The sequence below is a fragment of the Lynx canadensis genome, chromosome E2 (assembly GCF_007474595.2).
Source record: "Lynx canadensis isolate LIC74 chromosome E2, mLynCan4.pri.v2, whole genome shotgun sequence".
NCBI classification, from domain to species: Eukaryota; Metazoa; Chordata; class Mammalia; order Carnivora; family Felidae; genus Lynx; species Lynx canadensis.
In genome coordinates this window covers 1,219,328-1,246,761 of record NC_044317.1, presented here as the reverse complement: position 1 = coordinate 1,246,761, position 27,434 = coordinate 1,219,328, and the positions used below count along the sequence as shown (strand labels likewise).

General features: G+C 66.0%; 3 protein-coding genes across 6 annotated transcripts in view; 1 reads left to right on the top strand and 2 right to left on the bottom strand.

Moving 5' to 3' along the window:
• Window positions 1-9: 9 nt before the first annotated feature.
• RNF166 (ring finger protein 166) lies at window positions 10-9,474 on the bottom strand. The gene is made up of 6 exons (XM_030297229.1): window positions 9,266-9,474; window positions 4,108-4,264; window positions 2,657-2,769; window positions 2,213-2,327; window positions 2,021-2,128; window positions 10-1,053 (listed from the first exon to the last, which is right to left on the bottom strand). Exons 1-6 carry the CDS (start codon window positions 9,418-9,420, stop codon window positions 988-990), a joined length of 714 nt encoding a protein of 237 aa, XP_030153089.1. The 5' UTR covers window positions 9,421-9,474; the 3' UTR covers window positions 10-987.
• On the top strand, window positions 1,081-17,310 carry CTU2 (cytosolic thiouridylase subunit 2). Of its 4 annotated transcripts, none has more exons than XR_003965014.1 (15): window positions 1,081-1,300; window positions 10,365-10,448; window positions 12,712-12,790; window positions 12,966-13,025; window positions 14,075-14,135; window positions 14,694-14,803; window positions 14,928-15,223; window positions 15,292-15,427; window positions 15,584-15,715; window positions 16,192-16,283; window positions 16,386-16,480; window positions 16,564-16,699; window positions 16,817-16,897; window positions 16,995-17,053; window positions 17,179-17,212. XR_003965014.1 is itself a non-coding variant. In XM_030297225.1 (15 exons), the coding sequence occupies exons 1-15, from the start codon at window positions 1,161-1,163 to the stop codon at window positions 17,246-17,248; spliced, it is 1,617 nt and encodes a 538-aa protein (XP_030153085.1). In that variant the 5' UTR covers window positions 1,083-1,160; the 3' UTR covers window positions 17,249-17,310. The 4 variants fall into 4 exon arrangements, 3 of the variants coding, with proteins under 3 accessions (XP_030153085.1, XP_030153086.1, XP_030153088.1); XM_030297225.1 differs by having other exon boundaries at window positions 1,083-1,300; window positions 16,831-16,897; window positions 17,179-17,310; XM_030297226.2 differs by lacking the exon at window positions 1,081-1,300 and adding an exon at window positions 9,653-9,755 and having other exon boundaries at window positions 16,831-16,897; window positions 17,179-17,310.
• Window positions 17,279-27,434, bottom strand: part of PIEZO1 (piezo type mechanosensitive ion channel component 1) — a 10,994-nt gene continuing 838 nt past the window's right edge. Inside the window, exons 2-28 of the mRNA XM_032591433.1 lie at window positions 27,031-27,274; window positions 26,830-26,926; window positions 26,557-26,728; window positions 26,069-26,158; window positions 25,900-25,994; window positions 25,544-25,615; window positions 24,971-25,071; window positions 24,358-24,454; window positions 24,222-24,278; window positions 23,963-24,135; window positions 23,772-23,878; window positions 23,431-23,622; window positions 23,087-23,345; window positions 22,827-23,015; window positions 22,415-22,691; window positions 22,044-22,140; window positions 21,809-21,956; window positions 21,495-21,709; window positions 21,244-21,402; window positions 21,018-21,165; window positions 19,449-19,637; window positions 19,219-19,311; window positions 18,960-19,132; window positions 18,764-18,886; window positions 18,132-18,211; window positions 17,854-18,043; window positions 17,279-17,772 (exon numbers count right to left, since the gene is read on the bottom strand). Of these exons, the coding sequence (XP_032447324.1) occupies window positions 17,523-17,772; window positions 17,854-18,043; window positions 18,132-18,211; window positions 18,764-18,886; window positions 18,960-19,132; window positions 19,219-19,311; window positions 19,449-19,637; window positions 21,018-21,165; window positions 21,244-21,402; window positions 21,495-21,709; window positions 21,809-21,956; window positions 22,044-22,140; window positions 22,415-22,691; window positions 22,827-23,015; window positions 23,087-23,345; window positions 23,431-23,622; window positions 23,772-23,878; window positions 23,963-24,135; window positions 24,222-24,278; window positions 24,358-24,454; window positions 24,971-25,071; window positions 25,544-25,615; window positions 25,900-25,994; window positions 26,069-26,158; window positions 26,557-26,728; window positions 26,830-26,926; window positions 27,031-27,274 (4,087 nt within the window). The 3' untranslated portion in view covers window positions 17,279-17,522. The remainder of the gene's footprint in view (window positions 17,773-17,853; window positions 18,044-18,131; window positions 18,212-18,763; window positions 18,887-18,959; window positions 19,133-19,218; window positions 19,312-19,448; window positions 19,638-21,017; window positions 21,166-21,243; window positions 21,403-21,494; window positions 21,710-21,808; window positions 21,957-22,043; window positions 22,141-22,414; window positions 22,692-22,826; window positions 23,016-23,086; window positions 23,346-23,430; window positions 23,623-23,771; window positions 23,879-23,962; window positions 24,136-24,221; window positions 24,279-24,357; window positions 24,455-24,970; window positions 25,072-25,543; window positions 25,616-25,899; window positions 25,995-26,068; window positions 26,159-26,556; window positions 26,729-26,829; window positions 26,927-27,030; window positions 27,275-27,434) is intronic.

The following is a 27,434-nucleotide window of genomic DNA, read 5'->3' as shown; positions in this document are numbered from 1 at the left end:
GGGTTGCTATAGATGCTTTGAAACGTTTTATTTACGTTTTTTTTTTTAAAAGAGCAATAATTTATGCCGTGAACCGAAAAGAGTGAGATGGCGTCTTCCAGCCCCGCCTGTCGTCCCCCGGGGTGGCCTACACGGTCCGTGGTCCGTGGTCCGCTTGGGAAGGTGACAGCGGGGCCGAGGCCAGGACCCTGGCAGGAGGAGGCCTGCACTGTGAGCAGCCAGGGGGGCACCGGGGGCTTCTTCCTGGCGACTATGAAAGGGACCCTGGCCACCGCGGTCCTGCGCGCACCCCAGCAAAGCCCCGCGGCCGCGCTGGGGCTCCGAGGTCTGCCCGCCTCTTTCCCTCCCCTGCACTGACCCCACCACTGTTTATTTTTGATTGCTTTTTTTTAAAAAATATAATTCTGTAAATGTTCCATAAAAATACTATTGCCCCTGGTCAAACGCGGGATTGCGGTTTGTAGAGTAGCTGTTCTATAAAATGTGAAAAGGTTCTCACACTGGGTGACGTAGAAAAAGGCCAGAATCTCCAGGTATCACAAAAGCCAGTACCGTGCGCGCAAAGGGAAAGCGCTGCCAGATGCCGGCCAGGGCTCCCCTCCCGCGCTTCCCGTGCAGCGGCCAGGCCTGCGGGACGCAGCGTGGGCAGGACGGGTCTCCGTGCGTACGGGGAGGACGTCATGGCTTTGAGACAGACAGACAGACAGTCGACTGCTCCCAGGCCCAACGAGCCGGCCCTACCAGGGCCACCTGCTCAGCTCGAAGCACCGAAGAAACCAGCAATGCCCGGCCAGGAGCACTGGTGGCCGCCCCGTGAGGACGCGGCCCGGCGGGCTCGGGGGGCCGCCCCTCCTGCGACGACAACGGAGGCCCCGCCTGGTCCCCGAGGCGCACTCCCACTCCCAGGCAGGCGCTGGGCCTCAGGGAGACCGCACGCCCCGTCCCCCCGAGGCGGGAGGGCTCAGGTCCCGGGGCTGGGCTGTGCCTTCAGTTCTCGGAGAGAGACAGGGCCAGGGCCGCCTGGAAGGCCGCTTCCTCATCGATGCTGTAGTCCTGCAAGACAGGAAGTGAAGACGGGGGTGCAGCAGTGGCCTCTCGGGGCCCCAGACGGGACAGCCGCATCCAGAGTCGCGGAGTCACTCTACTGACAGCCCCGAGGGATGTCAAAGTATTGTCCAGCATGGGACCCACATCTGGCTTCCCAACGTTCTTTACAGGGACACCTGACTCGGACACCTGGCTGGGACGCTGGGCGCAGGCGGGTCTGTGGGAGGTGTGAGCTCCTCCTCCTCAGACACAGGTACCAGGGTTCTGAACTGAGCAGAGGGGCAGGGCATGTCTGGGGCCCCTGGCAATTAGGACGGCGCGACAGGGCTGAGAGCAAGTAGCCCCAACGGCTGGGGTGCTGGAGGGTCTGCAGGCCGCATGGTTGGTGGGGGGGGGGGGTGGGGTGGGGAATGGGACAAGGTTTCTGAAATGCCACAGGTGGGAGAGGGAGGGACAAGACCCCCGGCAGCTCTTCTCCAGGCACCAGGAGGGAAGCCTGTCCCCTCCCACAGGCACTCTTGGTCCCCAGGCCACCACCATGCAAAGCCTGAGAAGAGGGCTGATGGGCCCAGTGGGGGGCGGGGTGACCAAGCAGAACAAAAGGAGGCCCTGGTGGGACTGCTCAGTGCAGCTCGAGCCCCCAGGCCCTCCAGGGGTCACACCGCCATAGGTGGCCCCCGCCCCCAGAAGTCGCGCCCAGCTTCCTCCAAGCTGCTGCCTCAGGCAGGGGCACGGCGAACTGGGTAAGAATGCAGGCAGGGGGCCAGGGGCGGGGCAGGGCGAGAATGGGGCGGGGCCGCGGGCAGGGGCCAGGGCGAGGCTGGGTGAGGATGGGGCGGGGTCGCGGGCTAGGGGCGGAGCTGGGTGAGAATTGGGGGGGGGGGGGGGGCCTGCGGGCAGGGGCCAGGGGCGGGGCTGGGTTGGAATGGGGCGGGGCCGCGGGCAGGGGCCAAGAGCTGGGCTGGGCACCTACCACAAAGGTGTCGTAGGAGAACTTGTGCCGGTGTAGCAGGTGCTGCAGGAAGTTGGCGCTCTTGTAGCTGGGGTCCCCCCAGGGCATGGCCGAGCAGATGGGGCACACCTGGAACAGAGGGCCCTACTGAGGCAGCGCTCGGGCGGGAGCAGCCCCCTCCCTGGGTCCGGGCGGGGGCGGGGTTCCACCCACCACGCGGTTGGGGTCGCTGCGATGGTTGTCCACACAGTGCTTCAGCAGCTCCTGCTGGTCCAGGTTTCGGGCGCCACAGTAGGGGCAAGTGAAGGTGGACCTGTTGGGGACGGCGCTGGGGCGGTGGGGGGAGGTGAGTGGGGGCCACTCCCACTGCCCTCCTGGGCCCTGCCCACCCCTGGGCACCTCACCCGGCACCCCCCTCCCCAGACTCTGGGTCCCCTCCCTTCGCTCAATGTGGCTATGCCCCTGGGAGGGCATCTGTCCAACCCTGGCCTTTCTGGGGACGGCATTCCCCTGCTGGGAGGTGATTTGTGAGCCTGCGTGGCCCCTCCACAGAGGGGACACAACAGCCTCTTCTACCTCCTCAAGGGACAGCAACATGGGCCGGGAGCTGCCCCCACAAGGGACAGGGGCTCCGAGCACTTGGAGCAGGGTGCTTACCTGGGGATGGGCTGGGATGTGGGCACCACGGGGACGAATTTGGGGCAGTTGGCCATTTGCTCCTGGACCTTCATGCAGGAGGAAACGTGCACCCTCATCTTGGCCAGCGTCACCTAGGAAGAGGGAGGCAGAGAAGAGGGTCGGGGTCAGGCTCCAGAGGCTGGGAGGACAGTGAGCAAGCAGGCCAGTCCCTGCCCCCGATGCTCGTGGCCCAGCAGTGCTGGGTAAGCAGCGAGAGGCTTCATTTAGGGGCCTGGTGTCTCTGCTGGAGAAGAGACACAGAGTCAGGACACCCCCCCCCAGCAGGCCACCAGCCACCAGTCAGGAACACACCTCAGCTGGGATCCCTTGGGGGCTGCAGAGGGGCAGGGGCAGTCCTTGAGGAAACCGGAAGAGCATTTATTTGGGGAAAACAGCCCTCATAACGGAAACTGATGAACAGCGTTCTCTCATAGACAAATGTGATAGAACTCCTTACCAGACTGCACCGAACCCAGCCACAGCACAATCTCCTCAGCCAGGCCCAGGTCACACACTCTGGCCAATGGGGGACACCCGGCTCAGGGCAGGGAAAAGGGGCCTCGGTGTGGATCGAGCGAATGACCGCAGAAAAGGAATAAGCACGGCACCGGTAAAAGCCGCCAATCGTGACCCGTCGTCAATGCCCAAAGGCCGGGAGGAAAGGTTTCACAAATGGAAAGCTCGCTCACAGGACCGAGGGAGCAGCGAGGAGGGTGTGAGCACCCACCCCTGGGCCAGCATCCCACCCGGCTGTCCAGGGTAACAGAAGGGCCTCCAACGGCAGCCTGGCTCCCAGCTCTGCTCGGGCCGCCACCGTGGCCTGCGTGCGTGGACACAATTTGAGAACACGGGGGCGAAGGGCAGGGCCACTGCACACTGGAAACGATGGGAGGGCCCTGCGTGCCCTCTCTCGGAGGTGGGGGAGAAGGCCTACCTGCCAGGGAAGAGGCCAAGGAGCCTCACTGCAGAACCCAGGGTGGCCCCTGCGCGCCCAGACCCTGACCTTTAGAACAAAGCAACCAGGGGCTGCTTTTTGTTGTGGTAAGTTGGTACAACCTGCCGAGCTGAGAGATTAAGGTCCAAATCCGTTCCTGGGGTCGGGCCGCTGGAGAGGCAGGCCAGGGTGGGTGACAAAGGCCGCCGAGTGCCCCCCAGGGCTGGGGCGTTCAGTACTAGAGATGCTCCCTTCCATTGGGCCTGGGGCCCCGCCCCCCCGCCTGCACTTCCCCAAATCAGCCACACGGCCACGGAAGACCGGGGCCAGGCGGCAGGGGGCGGGGAGAGAGGTGGGGGGATGTGGCCAGGCCGCCGGAAGTGAGTGGTGCTGTGGGGGAGGGGCGGAGCAGTCCAGCCCAGTTCCTCTCTGTGGGAGGGTGGGACCAGAGCCCGCAATCGCCCGGGAAGGCCCTGGGGGGTTGGGAGGGGGGTACCTTCTTGTTGCAGCCCCTGCAGGGCGCCTTGTAGGATGAGAGCTGCTTCTCCACGTGGGCGGCCTTGTCCACCTTCTTGGGGTCGAACGGCAGGCGGCACAGCGGGCACAGTGGGGACGGGACCTGCAGGCACGGCTGGAGGCACTCCCCGCAGAACCTGCAGCGGCAGGGGACACCGGCCTGAGCGCGCAGGGCAGCTCCCGTCTGCCGTCAGCGGCGCGTTTCTGGCGACGGTCACTTCTGTTCCTAAATCCTACTGACCCGACGGCTGCCCTCTGGCTAAAAAATGAGCCCAGGTCCCCTCCCAGCTGTGGGCTTCTGGGGCCCGCCGCCAAACCCAGGATGCCGGTGCAGCAGTGGCCGTGGCTCCCCAGGACCCGTGCTGGCCCCGCGGCACCGCGCCCAGCAAAAGCCCCAGCCGCGGTGGGAGAGCTCAGCCTGCCCATCTCACGGCCATGTGGTGACAGCGCCTCAGCTGCTCTGGGGACGCGGGGGCAGCGCAGAGGGCCCTGGAGACACTCCACCCACCCACAAAATTCTCAAGAGTGAGATCATGAAAAGTTCTGGGAGAGGAAACCGCAGGGCTCCAAGGGCCAAGACTCATTGGACGAGGCAGGGCCAAAGCTGTCCAGGTTGAGTGTCACCAGCCGTGGGACGGTGCCTGAGCGTGGCGACACAGGGGCCTTGCTTAGGCTCTTGACTGCTGAGCAGGGATCCTCACGGCCCTGGGCACGCACTCAGGCACCCGAGGCTCTTTGCAGCCCTGAGCTCCTGGCACTGTCCTGGAGATGCCACGTCACGAGGACAGCCAGGGGACACAGATGTGCTTGGGCCACGGCAGCAAGCCCTCGCGCCCCCCACCCCCTCAGTGCTGCCTGTCACTCAGGCGGGAGGAAAGCCAGGCAGTGGGGACGCCGGGCTGGAAGACAGCCGCGGGGGGGGGGGGGCAGCAAGAAGGAACTCGATCGCAGGACCACGTCGGTCCAGCTTCTTAGGGAGCGCCGTGGGGACCGCTTAGCCGTGATGCCGACCTAGAATGTGCAGATGCTGACACAGAGCCGCCACGGCCCCAGGGGAGTGAGCGCTCAGCCCCGAGACGAGACGGGGCCAGGCCCACACCCACGAGAAACACTGCAGGGCATCAGGGTGAGGCCAGCTGTCCTCTCACCTGTGTGCACCCTGCAGGTGGGGTGGGAGGGACACGGGAGGAGAGGGCTTCCCCGGGTATAGACCGCTCCGCTCAGCTAAGCGGTCGGCCTTCTCCCACCTCCTTCCCAGGAAAAGGCAGCTGAGGACTCCCGCTGCCCAGGGCTGGGCCGTCCTCCCACACGCTGGCATCTGGGGCGCCCCCCACCCCCCACCCCAGCTCATCAGCATCTGCACTCACACTGTACGTGAGAAGGCCCGGCTCGGCCTGAGGCCAAGAAAATTCCCAGCAGCCTTTTCCCCACAGCACCCGCCCGACCCTTACCTCACCCAGTGCGCGCTCCCCAGGCACCCCTGGTAGGCGTGTAACGAGGCGCCCACCCGCCCAGAGCTGGCGCTCTCACCGCCTCAAGGGTCTGCTCAGCCTAATGGCCGAGGGAGGCCGCCCTCTCCACCCAGTCACTGGGGGAGAGCCCAGCTCCCATCCCAGTGGGGGCCACGGCAGCATCGCCACGAGAGCCACGAGGTGGAAACAAGCCATGTTGTCCGTGGGTGATGGACACACAGACCACAGACGTGTGAAGGTGAAGGAACCCAGGACGAGTGAAGGACTGGAGGACGCCGCCCCGGGGTCAGCCTCGGAATCACCACGCTCGGGACGTGTGGTGTATGATTCCGTTTGTGTGAAAAGTCCAGAACAGACCCACCCGTCACCCGTAGGCAGAATGTAGACTGGTGGTTTCTGGGGCGGGGGCGCCAGGGTCTGGGTGCTAACAGGGGTGAGGCTTCTTCCTGGGGAGACAGCAGGGATCGAGGGCTGACGGGGGGAGGACTGCTCAACACCGCACACTCCAGGCAGCCCTGAACTGTGCACATGAGACCGAATGTCAACAAAGCTGTGAAAACACGCGTAGAAGGCAAGGCCACGGGAGCACTCGGGACGAGCCATGACCACGTCGTCGGTGGAAGGCAGGGTCCAGGGCAGGCCTGAGGGCCACGACTCCGACCAGAGATGCACAGGCTGTGTGAAGGGCACCTCTGCCAGCGGGAGGAGGCGGGGAAGCTCGGGTGTCTTGAGAAGGCACGTGGACCCCGCCTGAACCCGGCGGCTCTCTGTGATCAGCCCGCGGCCGGGTGTCCACACTGACTGTGGTGTGCTGAGCGGCGACAGGCAGTGCCCGCCTCTTCCAAGGAGGTTCTGCCCGCACGTGCCCAAGGGGCCGGTGCCAAAGGGCTTGTCCGCGGACAGAGCCAGCCGAGGGGTCTGTTCTCCCACACCAGACCCGCGGGCCCAACTGGAGAAGCCACACGGCCGGCACATGGACTCCAGCGGCACCTGCGATGCGTCACTCCCGCCCCAGCCTCCCGCACGCGCTGGTGTGCTAGGACAGGCCAGTGTCTCAGGGGCCCAAGAAGGCAAGCAGGCCGGGCCCTCAGGCACCCGGAGCTGTCCTGAGTGGCAGAGCCCAGCTTCCACAGCCTTTTCGGATGGTGTCGATGGCTCACGTCGTGGTCCCCACGTGCAGACCCAGGTAAGCACAGGCTCGCTGACAGCCAGGCAGGGACTCCGGGACTCTGCCCAGAGAAGCCTGCTCGCTGGTCTGGGTGGCGATGGGCAGGGGGCTGTAAGGCTCAGCAGTCCCCAGGGTCTCTAAGGTCACTGCTGTAAGAGCACTGGTTGGGGGGAGGGGGCGTGGCTAAGAGGCCAGCCCGGGCCTGACCGCCTGGGCACAAACTCTGGCTTTGCCGTGACACTTGGGAACGCGATCTCTTGTACCAAAGAAAGAATGACAGCACCTACCCCAAGAGGCCATGGCACACAGAGTACTCAAGTCTATCATTCCCTGTGTCCACCCTTAAGAGTCAGCGTTCTGCTTTTTCTAAGACCTGTGCGCATGGGCTGCTGGTGAGGACACTGAGGTGGAAGGACCGACGGACAGCGCTGGTAAGAGAATGAAAGGCGGCCAGAGGCCAGAGGGAGCCCGGGGCTGAGCTACCCAAACAGATACAGGCTGTCAGGGGACGGCATCAGAGGGTAATAAACAGCCACGAGGCTTCTGGTTCCAGATGTGACTTACTGCCCAGAATGTCCCCGGGGCATGAGAAATAACCAGCTCCCTCTGGGGCTCCTGGGGAGTTCTTGGGAGCTCTGCCACAGGCCTCACTGAGGGCCTCATGACCGAGAGCCCCCCACCGTGCCCTCTCCTCTTCTGTCCGGTGCTGCCCACACACGGCCGCTCTCACCATCAGAACCTGTTTTGCGGAGGCAGACTGTTTACAGTTAGGTAGCTGTGCGGAAGAGATAACCAGACCAGCAGATCTTTTTTAAGGTGAAGCGTGAGCCTTTGAACCTGGGTTTATTTGCACATGTGCCTCCACGACACCAGAGAAGCAGCTGAAGAAAAGTCAGAGACAGAACAGCCAAGAAAACAAGCCAGCAGGGAGAGCTAGGGAGGAAGTCTTTTACGAAGAAACTGTAGAAGAAGAGGCTCTGGCGGGACCACCTTAGACATAGGAGAGAGAGCTCAGATTCTGCCAAGAAGAACATGGGTCAGGGAGGGGGTTATAGGAGATGATGCTTCCACAGCAATCCTGTATAGGGCTGAATTCTAAAGACCACATTTTAAGAAAAGACTTACTTAGACAAAAAGAGAGAGAACACAGATTTGTGCCCACCAGGAGACTGGAATGCTGTGGCTCAGGTCTGGGTAAGTGCTGGTGCCAGGGGGATGAAATCCAAAGACCAGGAGAGGCTTTCTAAAGCTGGTCCCAGGAGAAGCCTTACCGTTCTCTCAATCATGGACTAAAAAAATGCAGAACACATCTTAAAACACCCACCAGTGCTTACAAGAAAGGAGTCCTGTCCAGAGGCTGCCTCCGACAAAATGTCACAAGTGGCATGAGAAAGTGAGGCCCGGTGCCCTTCTCCCCAAGTTGGCCGTGCTCTCCTGATGCGGGCAGGTGCCCATGCTGCCTGAGGGGGGTGGGGGGGATCGTGAAGGCTTTCTGGATCCTGACACTGTCCCCGGGTGATGAGCAGGCACACACGTGCCCCGCAGTTCCAGCTCCATCTTCGTGTCAGCAGCCTCCCAAGTTGGCTACCGTTGGTTACAAAATGCTCCAGGGGAACCTACGAGCCCGGTGCACCTCCGCCCAGCCCCCCGGGGTGAAAGCCCCGCCTCCTCCGTAGCCCCGAGTGCTGCCAACCAAGCCCTCCCGACCCGCTCCCCGCCCTGCTGATTTCACTCAAGAGCTGTTCTATTCAGCCAGGAGAGAGTCGCAGAGTAGACCCTGATCTCGGCTCCCTTCCAACAAGGCTGGCAGCTCCGAGAAGACTTGAGCGCAGCTCTCAGCTGGGAGGAGAGCCACATCCTCAGGTTTCTGTTGCTGAAACACCCTGCAGGAGCCCACTGTAGGCCCTGGTGCAGTCGGAAACCCTGGTCGCCCAGGACGGCCTGGCTGCTCAATGACGGTTAAGACTCAAGTTATCCATCAAAACAAAAGAAAACATCGCAGGAGTCCAAACAAGCCCCTCTCCTAACTTTAGGGGAGTCCTGTCCTCTGCAGTCAAGACAAGCAGACAGCGGGTCCGAAAAGGAGTTGGTAACAGAAACCACAAGACATTTATTTACAAATGCCAACCCCGGTCTCTGGTGGACCGGATCGAAGGCGACTGGCGCAGAGGTCGCCCTCCGTCCTCCGAGGACCCAGATAGGTCCGCGCGAGCCGTCAGCAGACCCCAGGGGCCCCGGGACCGGGCAGGGCTGCAGGTCGCCCAGTGCGCCGACCGGGTGGTCGGGTCGCCCGGGACTGGCGAGCAGGAGGCTGGGCCGGGGCGAACCCGGACGGCGCTGCGCAGGGAGCCCCGCGCCCCCGCCCGAGCCCTCCGCGCGCCTGGCTCCCGGGCTGCGCCCGGCGGCCGCGGGCCTCGGGCCCCTTCCGGGGCGGGCGCGGATCCCCTCCCCGCAGCGGCGTCCCGGCCCCGCGGCCTCCCGGAGGCCGGCGCACTCACGTGTGGCCGCAGCTGCCGATGGCCACAGGCCGGTGGTACACCTCCAGGCAGATCGGGCAGCTGTACTGCGCCTCCAGGCCGCTGTCACCGCCCGCCGGCCCGCCCGGCGGCTGCCGCTGCTGAGCCGAAGCCACCAGGCTGCGGAACATCGCCATCCCGGGGCCAGGCCTGCCGCCGCCGCTGCCCCTGTTCCGGCCCGGCCCGGCCAGCTCGGAGCGTCACGGCCGCGACGGCGCCGCGCTGACGTCATCAGGGCAGCGCCCCGCCCCGGGCCGCTCGTCAAGACCGCGGCGTCGCGGTGCTGGCGCCGTCAGCGCGCGCTCCGCCCCCAGCCGGCCGAGCGCAGTCCGGACGGCGTTCCGGTGACGTCATCAGGACGCGTCTCCTCGTCGCCGCCGCTTACTACGGTGGGACCCAGCGCCGCCATGTGCCAGGTTGGCGAGGACTACGGGGATCCGGCGCCCGAGGGACCGCCGCCGCCGCGGCCTGGGTGAGAGCCGGGCGTCCGCACCGGCCCCTCTCCTTCCCGGCGCCGTCTGCCCGGGGAGCTGCGCTCCGGGAAGCCAGGAGACGGCCGGGGGCCCGGAAGCTCTGGCGTCCCAAGCGGGGGCTGCACCTCGTTCCGCGGCACCCGGGGAGTGCCCGTGTAGCCGGCGGTGAACACCCCAGGAGGGGGCTCCCTCTGCCCGCTGGCACTTGTAATTCTGGCCGCCAGTGCGGACGGCTCCAGCGCTGACCGAACTTTCCGTAGTCGAAGAGGAAGACGGCCTCCCTGTCGCTTCCACGCACTGGTTCCACTTCTCCCCTCCAGATCCACACGGGGCAAGTGGTGGTGTGTCATGCCTGCCTTGGCGAGATTGACAGGTGGCCTTTATGTGCTTTCCTGAGCTGGCTTTAGCAGACTAAGATACCCCCCACGGCCGTCGTCTTTTTTCATACTGGTAGTTAGGGTAAGACACAAGCTTTGGCTGGTGTGTGTACAGCTGCCCTCAACAACTCCTCATACGCCAGGTTGGGGTGAGAAACGGGCCGCCGCCTTCTCGGAGTCTGCCCGGAGGGAGGTCTGCAACCTGTGTTCTTGCCTCCTTCTTCCCCCAAGCCTCCGAAGCCGTGAGCTGAAGTGTGTGAAGTGCAAGGAAGGCGTACCCGTTGTGGTGATCCGAGCCGGAGACGCCTTCTGCAGGTGAGGCGTGGAGGTGGGTGGGAGGCAGACACGGGGTGACTCGACAGCCAGGATTGCCCCCATCTCTGTGTCTTGACCTCTTGCTTTAAAGAGCATGTAATCACTTGTACTTCTCACGTCGCTCCCGGTGACTCTGGTGACTGGGGGTGGGGGTATTGGTTTGCTGCATGGACACCCCATAATTCTCCCATTATCCAGCTCTGGATTCAGTGGCAGGAAGGTATCTGATGGCTCTTAAGGGGACAGTTGGCAGTGAGGATGAGGTGAGTTACAGGCAGGATGAGCATCTCGGGGCAGATTAGGGCATCCTGGGATCTTGGCCAGCTGCTCTGAGGGACACTTACTTTACTTGTGTGGGATGGAGGGAGGTTTGCAGCTTTCTCCAAGCTCTGAGGTCGGGGGGGGGGGGCGGGACTTTGTAGGGGAGCAGAGGAGGCTGATTCCCAGAGGACCTTGTTATGAACATGCTCTGTTTTCTCTGAAGCCGTCTTGTGGCCCCTGACTTGTCGGCAGTGAATCAGAGCTCCTCCAACACCTGTTCGCTTCCCCTGGGTTCACAGCGCCATGAGGGCAGGACCAGGCTCCTGGTTTATCTGTCTTAATTGCTGCGGATGTTTCGTGCTTTGGGTGGGAGACGAACCTTTGTTGAATGAGTGACCAGCTCATGTTTTTAAAATTAGTCTCCAAGAGTCTTAGACTCTACTTTCCAGAATGTTCCAAAAGGGAGACTGATGGGACTGAGCTTTTTGTTTCTTTTTTTCCCTAAAACTTTCTCCTCCCCAGCCATCTTTTGGGAACCCAGTGGACTTGGTGTGTGCCACTAGAATATACATTTTAAGCAAAGAAGGCAAGCTTTAATCACTTAGAACATCAAAAAGTGACGATTGTTCCAGGGCACCTGGGTGGCTGTCGGTTAAGCATTCAACTTCAGCTCAGGTCATGATCTCACGGTTTGTGAGTTTGAGCCTGCTTCAGATCCTCCGACCCCCTCTCTCTCTCTCTGCCCCTCCCCTGCTTGTTGTGTCTCTCTCTCTCAGATAAATTCTTAAGAGAAAAAATATTAAGAAGTGATGATTGTTCTAAACAGAGAGGAGGCCACAGCAGCTCCTTCTGGGCTGAGAGCTCCCCCTGCCTGTGGGCAGCGACAGGGTTCTCTTTGTGCCCCATGAAGTGGGGAGTGAGTCAAGCATCTGTTGGTTTCAGGAGTCTGTCACGCCTGACTTTCTTGGGAGTCACTGCCCATGGCTGGTCACCTAGGGTCCCAACATCTTATTAAACACTGAGTTGAGTTACAAAGGACCCGGGGTCACCCCTCCTTGTGGTGTCTGTTCAGCGGTGGGGGTGGGGATTGCTGTAGACACTGGTGTGTCTTAATGGGAAAAAGAAAGTAGATTTAGGGGTGCAGCCCCAGGTGTGGGGCAGTTCTAATGGAGCCACTTTGCTCCCTCTTTTCAGGGTGCTGTCTTTGACCCTGACTCCCTGCTGGGCTTGCCAGGGAGCTTTCAAATGCAGGTGCCTGGGCCTCACTCTGGCACATTCTGCTGTATTTGGCCTGAGTGATTCTAACCTGTGGCCAAGGCTGAGCGCTTCTGACCTAGTGAACATGAGAACAGCTGGGAGGCTTATCATCAACACAGATTCCCAAGGCCTGTGGTTCTGAGTGCTTTGATTCTGTAGGTTTGAAGAAGCAGCCAGGACTGTGCGTTTGGCACGAGCTTCCCGGCATTTCTGGTCCAGATGGGATCAGCTCATTGGGCCAGTGTGGAGCTTTGGGACGCCCCCACCCCACAGCCTGTTCAGGGCTCCCCCTTCACCCAGAGGGATAGTACTTCTCCCCATGGGGGTCCCGGAAGGGACCTTCAACTCTGCTTAGGGGAGGGTCGGGCTGGCCTTGCCCTGCACTTTCCTGTGTCCATCTGTTCTGCCAGCCGGGCCCTCCTGAGCGTTTGGGGGTGCGGGTGGCACCGGGGCTGCGAGCCCCTCAGGCATCAGTTCACACGAGTAAGGGTTGCTGGGGACCAAGGGAGGCCTCCCTTGCAGTGTGGGGCTGATCGCGGGGCAGACCCAGCTGGCGAGAACCCCGTAAGCTTGGCTTCCCTTGGCAGTTGCTGGGCAGAGCCTTGGTCAAGATGCTTCCGGTCAAAGCCGGAAGTTGGTAAAAGAAGGGGAACGCCAGGCAGAGTCTCTGGCCGCCTCCCCGTCTGGGCGAGGAGGTGGGCCGCCCGGGCAGCGCCACCACAGCTGCTGCTTGCTTGTGTTGCAGGGACTGCTTCAGGGCGTTTTACGTCCACAAGTTCAGAGCTGTGCTGGGGAAGAATCGGCTCATCTTTCCAGGAGAGAAGGTAGCGTGTGGGGTGACCCCTCTGTGGGGTCCCCAGTTGGAAAGCCCAGCCCCCCCGGGCCCTGGCTCTCAATCCCCGTGTCCCTTCCCACTGTCGTGCACGGGTGGTGGGGGGGACGGTGGACACGCTCCTGTTGGAGATGCGGTGCCCTCCAGCGACGTTCCTTCTCCCTTAGGTGCTCCTGGCATGGTCTGGGGGGCCTTCATCCAGCTCCATGGTCTGGCAGGTCCTTGAGGTACATCCCTCCAGCATCTTCCAGGGGCCTTGCTGCTGCCCAGCTAAGCTCCAGGGTCGGGGGCCCTGCCCTGAGGGGCTCTTGCCTGGAGCTTGTGGGAGCAGCCCGCCAGCAGCCGGGACAACCGGAGGGTTCCTCGATGTGTGTACAAGAGGTGCACGTGCTGGGGCTGCGTCTGGAGTGACCCAGCTCTGCCTCAGTTTAGTACTTTGCTGACCGTGTAGAGTCATTATCACAAGAACGGTGTCGCGGCACGGTGGAGCATCGCTTGGGGTGTTGTCAGGTCATGGGCTTCCCCCCGGTCCTGGGTGGAGGACGCGACTGTGACACAGGAGCAGGTGCCTTGGGGAACCCAAAAGGGGTCCAGCCTGGCTGGGGACGGGCAGCCTCGTTGAGAAGTTTAAGGAGAGACCCGAGTGAGCAGCGGGGCCCCCAGGTGGCTAAGTCGGGCGGGGAGCCAGAGTGAGGAAGGTGCTCTGGGTGCAGAGCTGGGCTCCAGGCAGTCGACGGCCTGCGCAGAATGCTGGCCGCCTCGGGGGTCTCGACCCGGGGCTGGGACACACAGACCCTGTGCGTTCCCCTTGAGAGGCGCAGATTAGAGGGGCTGCGGCCATGGGGGCGGCCTGTCCTGGGGCCCCCGGTGTGTGCGTCTGGTTGGTGCTCCGGCCCACTGAACCTGGCCTTTGGTCTGGCACCTGGTGGCCCCCTTCCCTCTGACTGGTAGCGCCTGGATTTTCTGCTGTTCCGTCACACTCTCGGTGGCCAGAGGTGCTTGGGTAGGCCACTTCTCAGGACGTAGCCAGGAGGGAGGGACTGACTCGTGAGGAGCAGGTCGTGCGGGGGCAGTGAGATACGCAGGCAGCCCACCTTGACCCACGTGGCCTCCCTGTGGGGCCTGACAGCACCTCCTCTGAATGGCCTGTCCACCCCAGGTGGGGGTCAGCACCGCTTCCCAGGGGGCCTCAGTCGAGGTAGAGAATGGTCTGTGCCGGGAAACTGCCCTGTGTTTTCTGACTGGGGGGCTGAGCTCCTGTCCCTTTTCTCTCCAGGGCCTGAGTCGAGATTCTGCCAAACGACTGCGTTTCGTGCCGGGGGTCATCTACGTGGATGGTGCGTGTGGCCACCCTCACCCCTACCCCGCTGCTCAGGATGAGCCCCACTCAGACAGCGGGTGCCGTGACCTTAGCAAGGCCCTGCTGGGGGCAGTTTTTGGAGACAGCACGCGTGTCCGGCAAGAAAGGCACGGTTGTTGTCTCACCACAATCAGCTTTATCAGAGTCAGGCCGGAAGGGCCCCAAGTGAGACGGAGGGGCCCCGAGAGGGATGGGCGAGTTCGCTTCCCCAGGGCCCAGCTCAGTGTTAACAGCGGTGTGCCCGGCATTCTGGGAGCAGACGCAGGGCCCAGTCGCTAACCTGCCCCCCGCCTTGCTCCCTTGAGATAGGCACCCAGGTGGGTCTCTGGTACTGTGGTCAGTCATGCCTCCCCTCCCCACACCTCCCTGTGCCATGACCGTGAACCCACTGCCCGCTCTGAAAATGCTCCCCCAGGAGAACAGGTTAGCTGTTGTTCCTGCAGCAAAGCCGGGTAGGATGTCTCACACGGCATTGGCCCTGTCCCGTCTCCGGCTCTTCTGTAGCCGTGACTCCTTCCCGCCTGCCGTTTTTCAGAGGGAGCGGCTTGTGGGCAGAGCCCGGAGGACAGAGCAAAAACTGTGGCTGAAATGAAGCTGATCCTGCAGACCCTCGGCTTCCCGTGGCACATTGTCGCCTTGGAGGAGGTGGGCGGGCCTGTGTCTGATAAAGGCCCCTGGAGGGTGGGCTCCTGGGGTGTACGCGAGGGGCCTGTTGAGTCGCGGCACGCAGAGGTGGGCTGGGCCTTACGCTGTCCCCCTGCCCCGGAAGGTGTTCGGTCTGTCGCCGTCGGTGCTGCGCTGCTCTGCCCAGGAGCCGGTGGGGGCCGTGGGGACCTACAAGGTGGCTGTGGATAGTTTCCTCCAGCAGCAGCACACGCTAGGGACCGAGAGGGCAGGGGGCAGCCCCAGCCCCACCCAGGGAGAGGAGCGACTGAGCCCGCCTGGCACCCAGGAGTCCCAGGACCCGGCGGGGCCACCGCCAGCCGCCCAGACCGAGGCTCTGTCCCGACTGTTTGGCTCCGTGAAGACGCTGACGGCCAAAGAAGAGTTTCTGCACACCCTGCGGTAAGCCCCCCGCCCTCCCGGGGTCTTGGCCTGGCTTCACCTGGACGCTGAGACCCTGTGCTCTCCAGGACGCACCTGATCCTGCACGTGGCCCGGACCCATGGCTACTCCAAGGTGATGACAGGAGACAGCTGTACCCGCTTGGCTATCAAGCTCATGACCAGCCTGGCGCTGGGCAGAGGGGCCTTTCTCGCCTGGGACACGGTACGCGGGTGCAGGCCTTTCAGGGACCCTGTTGGCCCCTGTCACTTGGAAGTAGTGTCGAGAGTCAGCCCCGGGGTCTCCCTCGCGGAGCAGGGAAGGAGGGACTGCGAGCCCGTCTGGTGGGGGTGGTGAGGGACGTGCCCCCGTCCCCCGCAGGGCTTCTCAGATGAGCGTCACGGTGACGTGGTGGTGGTGCGGCCCATGCGCGACCACACGCTGAAGGAGGTCGCTTTCTACAACCGCCTGTTTGCTGTGCCTTCCGTCTTCACCCCCGCCATCGATACCAAGGTGAGCTGCGGGACCTGGGCGGGCCCCCGCCCTTCGGCATGGGGTCAGAGGTCGCCGGCACCCCTCGGTGACCTGAGCCGTGTCCACACCGGCTCTCAGACCTCAGTGTTAACAGCGGCGTGCCCGGCATTCTGGGAGCAGACGCAGGGCACCCCCCCCCCCCCCGCAGTGCAGAGGTGGGCTGCTGTCTTCCAGGAAGAGGGGGTGTGCCGGGGGGGCGGTGGGTGGCTGGCCCCCAGGTGCCTGCGTCTCTGGGAAGGGCTCGCAGGTGTAGGACGGGCAGGACGGATCTTGGAGAAATCTGACGGCACGATCTGTGAAAGCCACTGCGTTCAGCAACCGGGACGCTCCAGAAGCGGGTGCTCCGGCCGACTCCAGCCCTGACGTGGCGCTCGTGGGGGCTGCCAGCGTGAAGCTGTGGCCCCTCAGCCCGGCCTGGGGCGCCACTCCTGCGGCCCTCATCTGATTCCCCTTAGGCCCCCGAAAAGGCCAGCGTCCACCGCCTGATGGAGGGCTTCCTGCTCCGGCTGCAAGCCCAGTTCCCGTCTACCGTCAGCACCGTGTACAGGTGTGTGTGCGCGCGTGTGCACGAACACCCGTGCCGGGGTCGGGTTGTGGGAGCGGAGCCCCAGCCTGACGGTGCCTCGCGCCCTGTCTGCCACACCCTCAGGACGAGTGAGAAGCTGGTCAAGGCCCCCCGCGACGGCTGTGCCGCCGGCCCCCGCTGCCTGCTCTGTATGTGCACGCTGGACGTCGACGCTGCTGGTCTGTGTGGAGGGGGAGGGGCCCCGGCAAGTGGGAGGCGGGGTCCGGTCCCCAGAGGATCCTCAGCTTTTCTCTGCCTGCAGATAGTGCCACGGCTTTCGGGGCCCAGACCTCCGGTTTCTCCCAGACGCAGCCCCCCACCCCGCGGGCTGGGGCTGGAGCACCCACAGAGGTGGGCGGCGCCCAGGACCGCTGCCAGGGGGCTGGGCCCTGTGGGAGGTAAGGCCTGCCCCGTCCTGCCCCCACGGCTGGCCCCACGCAGCTGTCCAGGGCGGGGGGGGGGGGGGGTGGGGGCGGGTGGCACTTCCAGGGCCCAGGCTAGGTGGTCACGTACAGCTCTGTTCCTGCAGGGAGGACTCCCGAGCCCGCATCATTGAGCAGCTATGCTATGGCTGCCGTGCGAACATGAAGGATGTGGTGAGTGGTTCCTGCCCACGGGTGGTGACAGGAGAGGTCCACCCCCGGGGCTCTGTGCCTCACGGCCCCTCACCCACGGCGGTACTCTTTGTCGCAGCCCTCCTTGGACCTCCTGCCACCCTACATCTTGGCCGAGGCCCAGCTCCGCAGCCAAAGGTACCGGCTAGCCACACAGCTGGGGGAGCCCCCTTTGTGTGTGTGTGTGTGTTGGGGGGGGGCAGGGAGGGTCCTTCTGGGCCTCTGCACCTGGAGGCAGGTTCCCAGCGTGTGGCTTCCCCCAGGGCCTCGCAGGAGATCCAGGAGTATCTGGTGGAGAACGGCGCTGAGGAGACGCACACCGCCGAGAGCTGAGCCTGGGGCCACCAAGAGCCGGGGCGCGGATCGCATAAATAAAAATACTTTTAATTAGAAAACCCTACAGTACTCGTGGGGAGGGGAAGGCTGGACGCCCCAGCCCCAGCCCAGCGTGCCGGCCGCGTGGGGCCCTCGGGGACGAGGAGGTGCCCTGAGCCGGGCGGGGGAGGGGCCGCAGCTTCCTTCCTTCCTTCCTTCGTTCCGGCAGCAGCATCGGGGCCCGGCGGTCTGCTGGGCGGCTCCTTCCTGCCTGGGTGCGGGGCCCCGGCTCCTACTCCTTCTCGCGGGTCCACTTGATCATGGTCTCGGGCGAGCGGTACAGGAAGATGAGCTTGGCGTAGAGCTCCTCCTCCAGCTCCAGCTCGCGCGTCTCCCGCACCAGGAAGATGTCCTGGCAGAGCTTGAGGATGCGGTCCACGCAGGGCAGCTCCTCAAACATGATGGAGTGGGAGATCTCGCTGAAGAAGCCACGCACGAACTTGCCGATGACCAGCACGATGGACACGTAGAGCCCCATGATCCTGCCGGGCGGGGGCGGGGTGAGTCCCGGGCCGCGGAGGCTGCAGCCGCCGCCCGTCCGCCTTCTCGCGCAGCACACTCACCCGTAGCCGGCCAGGAAGCCGAGGCTGGGCGGGCTGACCTTGTCGCTGAAGATGACCATGGGGAGCAGGTTGCATTCGGCCTGGCAGTCCTGCAGCTCGATGACCCACCACTCCAGGAAGCCGGCGGCCCCCGAGCCCACGCGCTCCCTCCGCAGCTGGATGCGCACTCCGAGGTAGTCGGCCTCCTCGTCTGGGGCAGAGCCAGGGTCCGTCAGGGCCCCCACCCTTGCCCGGGGTGGCGCCAACCCCCCACCGCATGCACTCGCTGTCACACTCACTGGGCTGCAGCTGCTTCACGGGGTTGGCCTCGGGCCCGTTGGGAGCACGGATGTACTTGGGGAAGAGATTGGGGATGACCCTGCAGGGAGAAGGGGGGGGGGGGGAGTCAGGCCCAGCGCCCCCTGGTGCCCCCTCCCCCACTCACACTGACTGGTCCCAGGTGCCCTCCGGCAGGCCCCGCCCCCCATTGCTCTCCCCCCCACTCACACCGACTGGTCCAGGTGCCCTCCGGCAGGCCCCGCCCCCCATTGCTCTCCCCCCCACTCACACCGACTGGTCCAGGTGCCCTCCGGCAGGCCCCGCCCCCCATTGCTCTCCCCCCCACTCACACCGACTGGTCCCAGGTGCCCTCCGGCAGGCCCCGCCCCCCAGCGCTCTCCCCCCACTCACACCGACTGGTCCCAGGTGCCCTCCGGCAGGCCCCGCCCCCCAGCGCTCTCCCCCACTCACACCGACTGGTCCCAGGTGCCCTCCGGCAGGCCCCGCCCCCCAGCGCTCTCCCCCCACTCACACCGACTGGTCCGAGGTGCCCTCCGGCAGGCCCCGCCCCCCAGCGCTCTCCCCCACTCACACCGACTGGTCCCAGGTGCCCTCCGGCAGGCCCCGCCCCCCAGCGCTCTCCCCCACTCACACCGACTGGTCCGAGGTGCCCTCCAGCAGGCTGGCCAGCTGCCTCCGCTCGCTGCTATTGGCAGCCAGGTCCAGGGTGTGCTTCTCGTTGGTGTACTCCACGGTGCCGCCCTTGGCCAGGTCCCTACGGGCCAGGACACAGCGTGACCCACCGCGGGCCACACCCCACCCGGGTCCTGCCCCAGCGCAGGCCGCACCTCTGGAAGTTCCAGGTGAAGCGCAGGGTGATGTCGGCGGTGCCGTTGTACAGCTCCCGCTTCATCTGGGCCCGGCTGGGCGGGCTGATGCGCCACAGCGCCCCGGAGCTGCCCTCGATCTGCGCCGTGACGATGTCCTCGGGGCTGTACTGGCTGATGAACTGCATGGCCAGCTGGGCCCGGGGCGGCACTTGAGCGAGCGGCGGCCCCCTCCACCCCGCCCCCCCGCCCCCGCAGGTGCAGCCCGGGGCCCACTCACGGGGTTCGGGTCGAAGTGTCTGGACAGCTCCTCATAGGCCTGTTGCGTGAAGGGCACGATGGACGGCTGCTGCGCGCTCATGGTGAACAAGGGCTGCGGTGGGGGGACGGCGTGACGCTGCAGGGAGCCCCTCGGCCCCTGGCTGCCAGCGCCGCGTGGAACTCTAAAGACGAGTGACGTGGGACTGGCCCACCGTCCTGCTCCCCGGCTGGGACAGACCGGTGGCTCACCTCGTAGCCACCCAGCTTGAGGGTGACGGTGACGTCGATCGGCTGGTTGACGACGCCGACCACGGAGCGCACCAGGGACATAAAGAGCAGAGGGAACCAGATGATGGCCACGAGGAACAGGATGATGAGCCCGCCCATGCCGTACTTGACCACCTTCTTCTTCTTCTGCCCCTTGGGCTGCGGGTATTTCTGGGGGGCGGGGTGTGGGTCAGGGCCTCAGCTCTGCCCGCCCCCCGCCCCGTCCCGGACCCCCGCCCCCTGCTGCTCCGGGGGCCATCCTCACGCGGCCACAGCCTGGAACGGCACTTAGTGTGGCCTCTGCGTGCACAGACACCGGCCAAGTACAGCCGAGAACCCAGAAACAGACCCTCGTGCCGAGCGAGGAAAGGATAGGCTCGTCAACGGTTGTGCTGGGACAAACGGACACCGACACGCCAGAGAGATGGGACGGTCAGTAAAACTCCCAGGGGCAAAGTTTCATTCCTCAGGATCTGGTGAGAGATTCTCGGACCTCACACGAGCACGAGCACCAGCAGAAAACTGGACGTCAGAGAAAGACTTCTGTGTTTCAGGGGAGGGGGAGAGACCGTGGAGAGGCAGCCCGCAGAACGGGAGGCTTCGGGGCAAATCCTGCCTGAGAGGGGCTATAGCGTCCAGAACAGAAGTTCTTGTAAGTCAACGATAAGACGACAGACAACCCAGGGACGCAAGGGGCAAAGCAGACGACCGACAGGCACGGGAGAAGAGTGTCACCGTCACGAGCCATCAGGGCCACCAGAACCAAGACTGCACTGAGGCGGTCACCTCTCAGTCACAAGCGCTGGCGAGGACGTGGGGAGACCGGCAGCCCCCACGCCGCAGGGGGTGGGAGCGGGGCGGCCGAGGGGCTGAGGCATCCACAGCAACACTCGCTGCGATCGACAAAACAGAAGCCCAGCCTCCTTCACAGTTTGGAATGGTGGCGTAAGGTGGCTCAGTCACGTGATAAAAAGCTGCTCGGCCATGAAAACCCCAAGTCCTGACACAGGCCACACGGACGGCACTTTGAACCCCCTAGAACGAAAGAAGCCGGACCCGGGCTATGGGGCACGTGACCGCATGTGCACGAACCTTCTGGAACAGGCAAATCCCTGCAGCGAGGGGTTCTTGCTGGAGCGCTGGCCCGGGTTTGACCCGAGGGGACAGTGGCACAGCTCTGTGACCGTGCTATGCGTCGCTGAATTGTACAGGTGGATGGGGCAGGTTCTGCGCCCACTGTCCCCCAGTAAAGCTGCTAATGGGACCTCGGCTGATACTTGGTGCCCACCCCATCTCCCAGCCCTCGCGCCCAAGACCAGAGGCCAGGCCTCTTCTGGGTATTTGCTCAGACCTCGGTCAGCTGCCTGTTCCTAACAGGGTCAAGTTCACCGTTCCCTCTAAGAGGCACCTTCTGGCCTCGTGTGGTCGTGGGTTGGCAGCCCCCAGGTGAGGGGTGGGGGGGACCACCAGCACCACCTGGTTGTCGTGTGGCCCATCTGCCCCAGTGGGGAGCGACCAGTGTCCCTCACTACCCGCCTTAGGCCCGGGCACCTTCTCGGTCTCTCGGCTGCACTTGATGATGAAAACGTTGGCGTAGATGTCCTCCACACACATCCAGCTGGAGAGGGACAGCGTGGTGTCCGTCCACACCCAGTCCATCACGGCCCGCAGCTCCACCAGGAACGGCACGAGCCGGAAACTGCCGGGGGCGGGCACCGTCAGGACAGCCCGCGGGAGACCGCCCCGCTCCCGGCGCCCCGCGCCCGCCCACACTCACCCCTGGAAGAGGAAGAGGTTGAGGTGGTTGTACTTCTTGGTGAGGAAGTTGCCCAGGATGCGGGTGGGGTAGCCGCAGCGGATCTGGTAGGCGGACAGGGCGAAGTAGACGCACTTGACGAAGTACCACAGCTGGGCCACTGCGTTCTGGCTGAACATCCTGCAGGGGCGGGAAGGCCAGGTCAGGGCGCCCTGCCCGAGGCCGGAGCCCCAAGGTCTCCGGGCCCAGCGCCGGCCCGGCCCGACACCCACCTCTCGGTGACCGCGGGCAGAACGAGGAACATCCAGAGGTGGATGGCCAGCACCAGGACCACCTGGAAGGCCAGCTTGCCTAGCACGGTCTTGCGGAGGTAGAGGGCGCGGTCGATGACCATGGTGCTGAACTGGATGAGCAGCATGACCAGGAAGGCCTCGGGCACCTGGTCGTCTGACAGCGAGGACGTGATGTCTGTGGCTGCCGAGTGTTTCTGCGCCGGGAGAGCAGAGGTCGGGGGGGGGGGTGGGGGGGGGGGCGGGGGGGGGGGGGGGCGGGAGGGGGGGGGGAGGGAGTCGGGCTCTGTGCTCACCCCAAAGGCCCAGAAGCCAAAGATGATGATGATGAAGTCAACGACGTCGGCCAGGAACATGAGGGCGTAGACGTCGGTGGCCGCGCGGTACTGGGTGTGCAGGATGTCGTGGAAAAAGCAGTGCAGGGGCCGGTACACGCTCTGGGCCCTGCAGGCGGCGGTGGGCTCAGTGCGCCGGCGCCCCCAGCTGCGCCCTCCCACCCGCCCTGGCCCGGGGGCGGCCACGGTCACTCACAGGGCCAGGCAGCAGCTCTGCAGTCGGAGCCCCAGGGCTCTCGCCCTTTCCCGGGGGCGACTCCACCTCTCGCTCCCCGGGGCCGCCGCCACGCCTTCTGTGGGAGCAGCCACCGCTGACGGGAGCCCCGGGGGCGCCGGGCCCGGCTCCGACTCCCGGTCGCCCCGAGACCACCCCCCAGGGGGCTGGATCACCCCACTTTACGGGCCAGCAGGCTGGGATGAACAGAGACGTCCCCAGGTCGCTGGCAGCGGGCCAGCCGGGGCTGCGTCACCTGCCACGTGGGGCAGGCCGGGAACGCGGCGGGGGCCGCGGCTCCAGGTGGGAACCCGCCGGGCCACAGTGGCCGTGGAGGGACAGGGCCGTCGTACCAACGGCCGTGGGCTCCACGGGCTCCGTGCTCTCCCTTCTCCTCCTCCTGAAACGCAGGCCGATCGGCTTTGGGTCTCGGGGCTTGGGCTCCACGGGAGGCTCTGGGGGCCCATCCCCCGCTTCCGCCTGCATGCGGTACTGGCTGAGGGCCCCAGCCACCCCTGGTTCTCCCTGGGGTCCTGGTGACGTCGGCTCCCCCTCGACCCCCTTCTTCCCAGTGCCGCGGTCGTGGTCCTTGGAGAGTTGGTCACCTTCGTGGTCCCAGAGGCCGTAGCACTGCAGGGGGGTGGGGGCGGAGAGAGGTGAGGAGGCTGGCGTGGCCGTACCCCGGGACCCGCAACATCCAGGCCTGCCTCCCGGCAGGTGGGGTGTGTGCCGGGAGGTGCCCGCCTGCCGTCCCCGGCGACGCACCAGCAGCTGGGAGCGGTGGAAGAACAGGGCCATGAGCTGTACTAGGTCGTACTTGACGTAGCCGTCGGTCTTCTCCAGGCCCAGGATCCGTGGCGGGAAGTACGGCTTGTTCTCGTAGCGCCGGAGCACCGCGTGGGTGTTCCAGGGGAAGAAGCCAAACTGGAACAGGTACTTGGTGACCACGGTCACCTGCAGGGGAGGAGGCTCAGCATGGCACGGCCAGAACTCCCTCTCCCCCGCCCCCCTGGGCCGTGGCCCACCTCGGTGAAGACGATGGCTGTCATCCAGAAGCGCTTGCTGGGCCTCGGGATGGACAGCATGGCCCACAGGAAGACGAGCACGGGCAGCACCAGGGAGGTGGCCGAGGCGGTGACCATGTGGTTGAGGATGATGACGAAATAGCAGAGCAGCTCCGAGTGGGCGGCCACGCACTGGTAGGCGGCCTGCAGCAGCCGCAGCGCCCGGCCCTGCCTCGCTTCGAACTGCTGGGCCTCCTCCAGCTCCTGGATGTGCAGGTGCCTGCGGGGAGCCGCGCCCAGGCCCTCTCGCACCAGCGCCCGCCGCCCCCCCCCAGCCCCCCCCACCGGCCGCCCTGGGCACCGACCTGTTGAGGAGCAGCTCGCTGGCGGTGCGGGTCCGCGGGGAAGCACCGGCGGGAAGCTCCCGGGAGCTGTGCAGGGAAGCCCCGGGCTCGGCGGTCGCGTCCTCGCCGCTGCTGCGGGCGCTGCACCCCGTGCTCTGGGGGCCTCCGGTGGCCTCCGTGGCGGCGCTCGGTGGCTCCTGGGCCCCCGGCCCGCTACGGGAGGCGAGGGCGGTCACAGAGAGGCAGCCCGCCCTCTGCTCTGCCCTGGCTCTGGGTCCTGGTCCGTGCGCCCACAGCGGGGCGGCTCTGCCCGAGTCCGCCGGGTCCCGGCCGCCTCCTGAGCCCCGCCAGCCCACACCCACCTTGCCGCCGCGCCGGGTGCGTCTCGGGCCCCCGAGGAGCCTGGTGGTGCGGCCTCCGCGCCCCTGGCATACAGCTGGTCCAGCAGGCCCCGATGTACCTCTTGGCCCTGCGGGGCAGCGAGAGGCTCGGGGTGGCAGTTCCCCAGCGAGGGGCCGGCCCGGGGCTCGGGGGTGCGGGCGCGCGCGCTCACCCTGAGCAGCGCCTGCGTGTACAGGTAGCGCTCGGCGCGCAACACGTCACTCATGGCGCGGTGGTGCCGCGTGAAGGTGCGCAGCCAGTCCGTCAGTCCGTCCACCAGCGCCTGCCCCAGCACCCACAGAAACTGCACGGCGCTCAGCACCCGCTGCATCACGTGGCTGTGGCCTGCGGCGGGGTCAGGGGAGAGGGGCGCTGCAGAGGCTGCCGGTGGGAGGCCCCCCGCCCCCCGGTCTTTGGGCGCACCCACGCACCAGCCGCCTCTTGCTCTGGGCCCTCCGCCGGCTCCGCCTCCGCGCCCGGGCCGCCTCCTGGGCACAGGGGTGTGTGCCGGTCAGCGCCTTGTGGCCCCGTGGCCCCCGGCGCCCGCCCCGCTCGCCCCAGACTCACCCGCGGGCGGCTGCCCTGCCTGCTCCTGCCTCGCCTGCTCCTCCCGCTGCCTCCTCAGCACCGTCTGCGCGTTGGTCACCCATGCCTGGTACGCCAGCTGTGGGCCGGGTCCTCGGGGTCAGCGCCCCGCCTCCCGGGACGTCGGGTCCCGCTCAGCCCACCTCGGAGCTCCCGGGGAGCTTGGGACCAGGCCGGGCTGGGGGCCTTCGGCTAGCTCCCTGCTTCGGGGTGGGTGGGAAGCGGGTCCCGTGGGGCTGTGCCGTGGGGGCAGGGCACGTGGCCACACCCTGCACACGTGGTTGGCATTCGGTGCCAGGGCCACTTCCTGCAAACCGAGGACCCAGGGGTAGGCGAGGGACCCCACCGTTTTCCAGCAAACACGCACAACCCTTCTCAAGTCCTGGACGCTCAGCGGCGACGTCAGGAGACCGTGGACGGAGGCCCACAGAGCCGCCGCCTGTGACCTGTGCGCCCCACGGCCTGCGTGTGCCTGCGACCTGTGGGCTCTGGAGGTCTGAACGGATCTGGGCAGGCTGGCTAGAGAGGGTCTCTCCTCCCCCCCGCGCCCCACGGACAGGGGAAGGCAGGCAGGCAGGCGACCCTCCCACCTCACCTGGAAAGCGCTCTGTGCCGAAGGCCTGGGGTCCTCGGGTGGGGTCTCCTCCTCCTCCTCACTGTCAGACTCGAACAGGAAGTAGTCCCCCGAGTGGATAACTGCAGGCAGGTGGGGCTGAGAACTGTCCTTCCCGACAGGGGCTCGGGCCCCACACCCCCCCTCCCCAAGACTCAAGTCCTCTTTAGTGTGAAACGGGTCCAGGAATGCGCCGGGCCGTGGCACCCAGCACGGGTTCCCTCGGCCTCCCACCATCCCAGGGGACAGCCACGGGAGCTGGAGGCTGGGGCCAGGCCGGAGCAGTGACGGTACACAGACGGGACAGGAAGAACACGAGGGCGGGCGTCAGCATGAACACTCAGGCTCGTGAGAGTCTGAGCGACAGGGGAGCACAAAGCCTGCGTGGGGACCTGGCTGAACCGAGGCCCAGCCCGTTATTACTGCGTGGCGGGGTGGGGCCGGAGGGCCGGCTGACCGGGCACACGGGGAAAGGCCGGGGTGCATGGCCACAGGTGGGTGCACAGCAGCTGAGAGAGGAGGGGCCCGGGCACAGCGGGCCCAAGGAGGTGGTACCTGTGGCGTGGTCCAGCCAGGGCCGCCACCACTGCCTCCGTGGCGGGGACGAGCCCCGTGGACTGCCAGGCCCTGCGGAGGGGCGAGGCGAGCGTGAGCCGGCGGGGCGAGGCGCGGGGCGAGGCGCGGGGAGGGCGTGGGCGGCGCCCCCGACAGAGAGGGCCTCGCGGTGCCGTGGGGAGCAGAGGACAGTCCACGAGTGCAGGCGGACGGTGGCAGGCCGGCCCGCGGCCCACAGGGACACGGTGAGCACGTGGCACAGGACAGACGGGCGCGCGCGGCACAAACCAGACAGGAGCGGGCGCCAGCGGCACGGACGCCGGGACCCCGGGGCCCCGCGAGCCCCTCACACTCACCCGGCTCCTGGGGGGGGCCCTGGGGCTCCTGGGGGCGGCTGCGGCCGGCCCGGCTCTGCCTGTGCTTCTCCTGTTTGGCGCGGATGCGCTCCATCCTGGGGGGCGGGGGCGGCTCTGAGCACCGAGCTGGGCGGGAGAGCCCGGGGCCCCCCACCCAGGCGGCACCTACTGTCTCTTCAGCTGGGCCAGGGACTTCTCCTCCGCCTTGCGATGGAGCTCGATGCTCTTGAGGTTGGCCGCGTTGTACAGCGCGAAGCCCCTGCGGGGAGGCGGCGTCACCCCGGCGCCCCAGGGGCACGGCTCCCCCACCTGTGGCCTGGGCCCAGCCTCCACCCAGGTCCCTCCAGCTCCGCAGCCCGCTCCCTCGTCCCCTTGTCGTGTCCCCCTCCTGCTGCCTCCTGACTCTCGGCGGGGGGGGCGGGAAACAAGCCACCAAAGAGGCGTCTGTGGGAGACAGGAGATGCCCGGCTCGACAGCCCAGGCAGGGAGGCCGCCCAGCGGCCGTGCGCCCTAGGGCCAGCGTGGGGGCAAAAACGGGCCGAACTGCTGGCCAGGGGCAGAGCTGGGGTGGGTCAGGCCCTCGGAAGTCGCCCGAGTGACACGTTAACGCGGCGGGGCGGGGCCGCGTGACCCGGGGGGCCCGAGGTGGGGCCTGACCTGGAGGCCTGCAAGGCGGTGGCCTGGAGCTCCGCGCTGACGTGCAGGAAGTAGCGGCTGAGGAACACGCGGCGCTGCAGCAGCAGGAACAGGAAGCACACGCTGTCCCAGAGCACGCCGGCCTCCTCCACGGGCAGCAGGCAGTCCCGGTCCCGGCTCAGCATCTCCTTGGCTGCGGTGCGCGGCAGGGTCAGGGTCGGGGTCGGGGGGCGGAACCCCGGCGGCGGTGCGTGTCTCCGAGCCCCGCCCACAGCGCGTCCCCCGCTCACTCACGGTCATAGTAGCCTTTGACGGTGCACACGAGGCTGAAGAGCTGGATGACCCAGCAGAAGCTGCTCTGCATTTGCTCCACGAACACGCAGGACAGGAGCTGGGGCAGGAAGGGGGGGTCAGGGTCAGCCTGGGCCCGGGGAGGGCGGGGAGGGGGGGGTGGGGGTGGGGCGCGGGGGGCGGGGCCAGGCCGGCCGGGCGCACCGAAAGCATGTTCTTGGAGATGATGACGGTGACGTTGTACAGAATGAGGCAGTCCCACAGCAGGAGGCGGGCACGCGTGTGCTTCTGCAACAGGCTGGTGCCGAAGAGCAGCAGGTAGAAGCAGGCCAGCAGGTAGCCCAGCCCGAAGATACTGATGCGGGTGGCTCCCGTGACGAACACCACCACCAGCACCAGCCAGAAGAGGTAGCGGAAGACGGCCACCTTCAGCATGTCGAGGTAGGACCTGCCAGACGGGGGCGTCACTGCGGGGCCCGGGCGGCCCCACCTCCTCCCGGCAGCCTCGGCCCAGGGGAGCCGGTGAGGCGCGCCCCCGCTGCCAGGTCGGCGCCCGCCCCTCGGCCCGGCAGAGGGGATCCCGCCGCCAGCGCCCGCCAGCGCCCGCC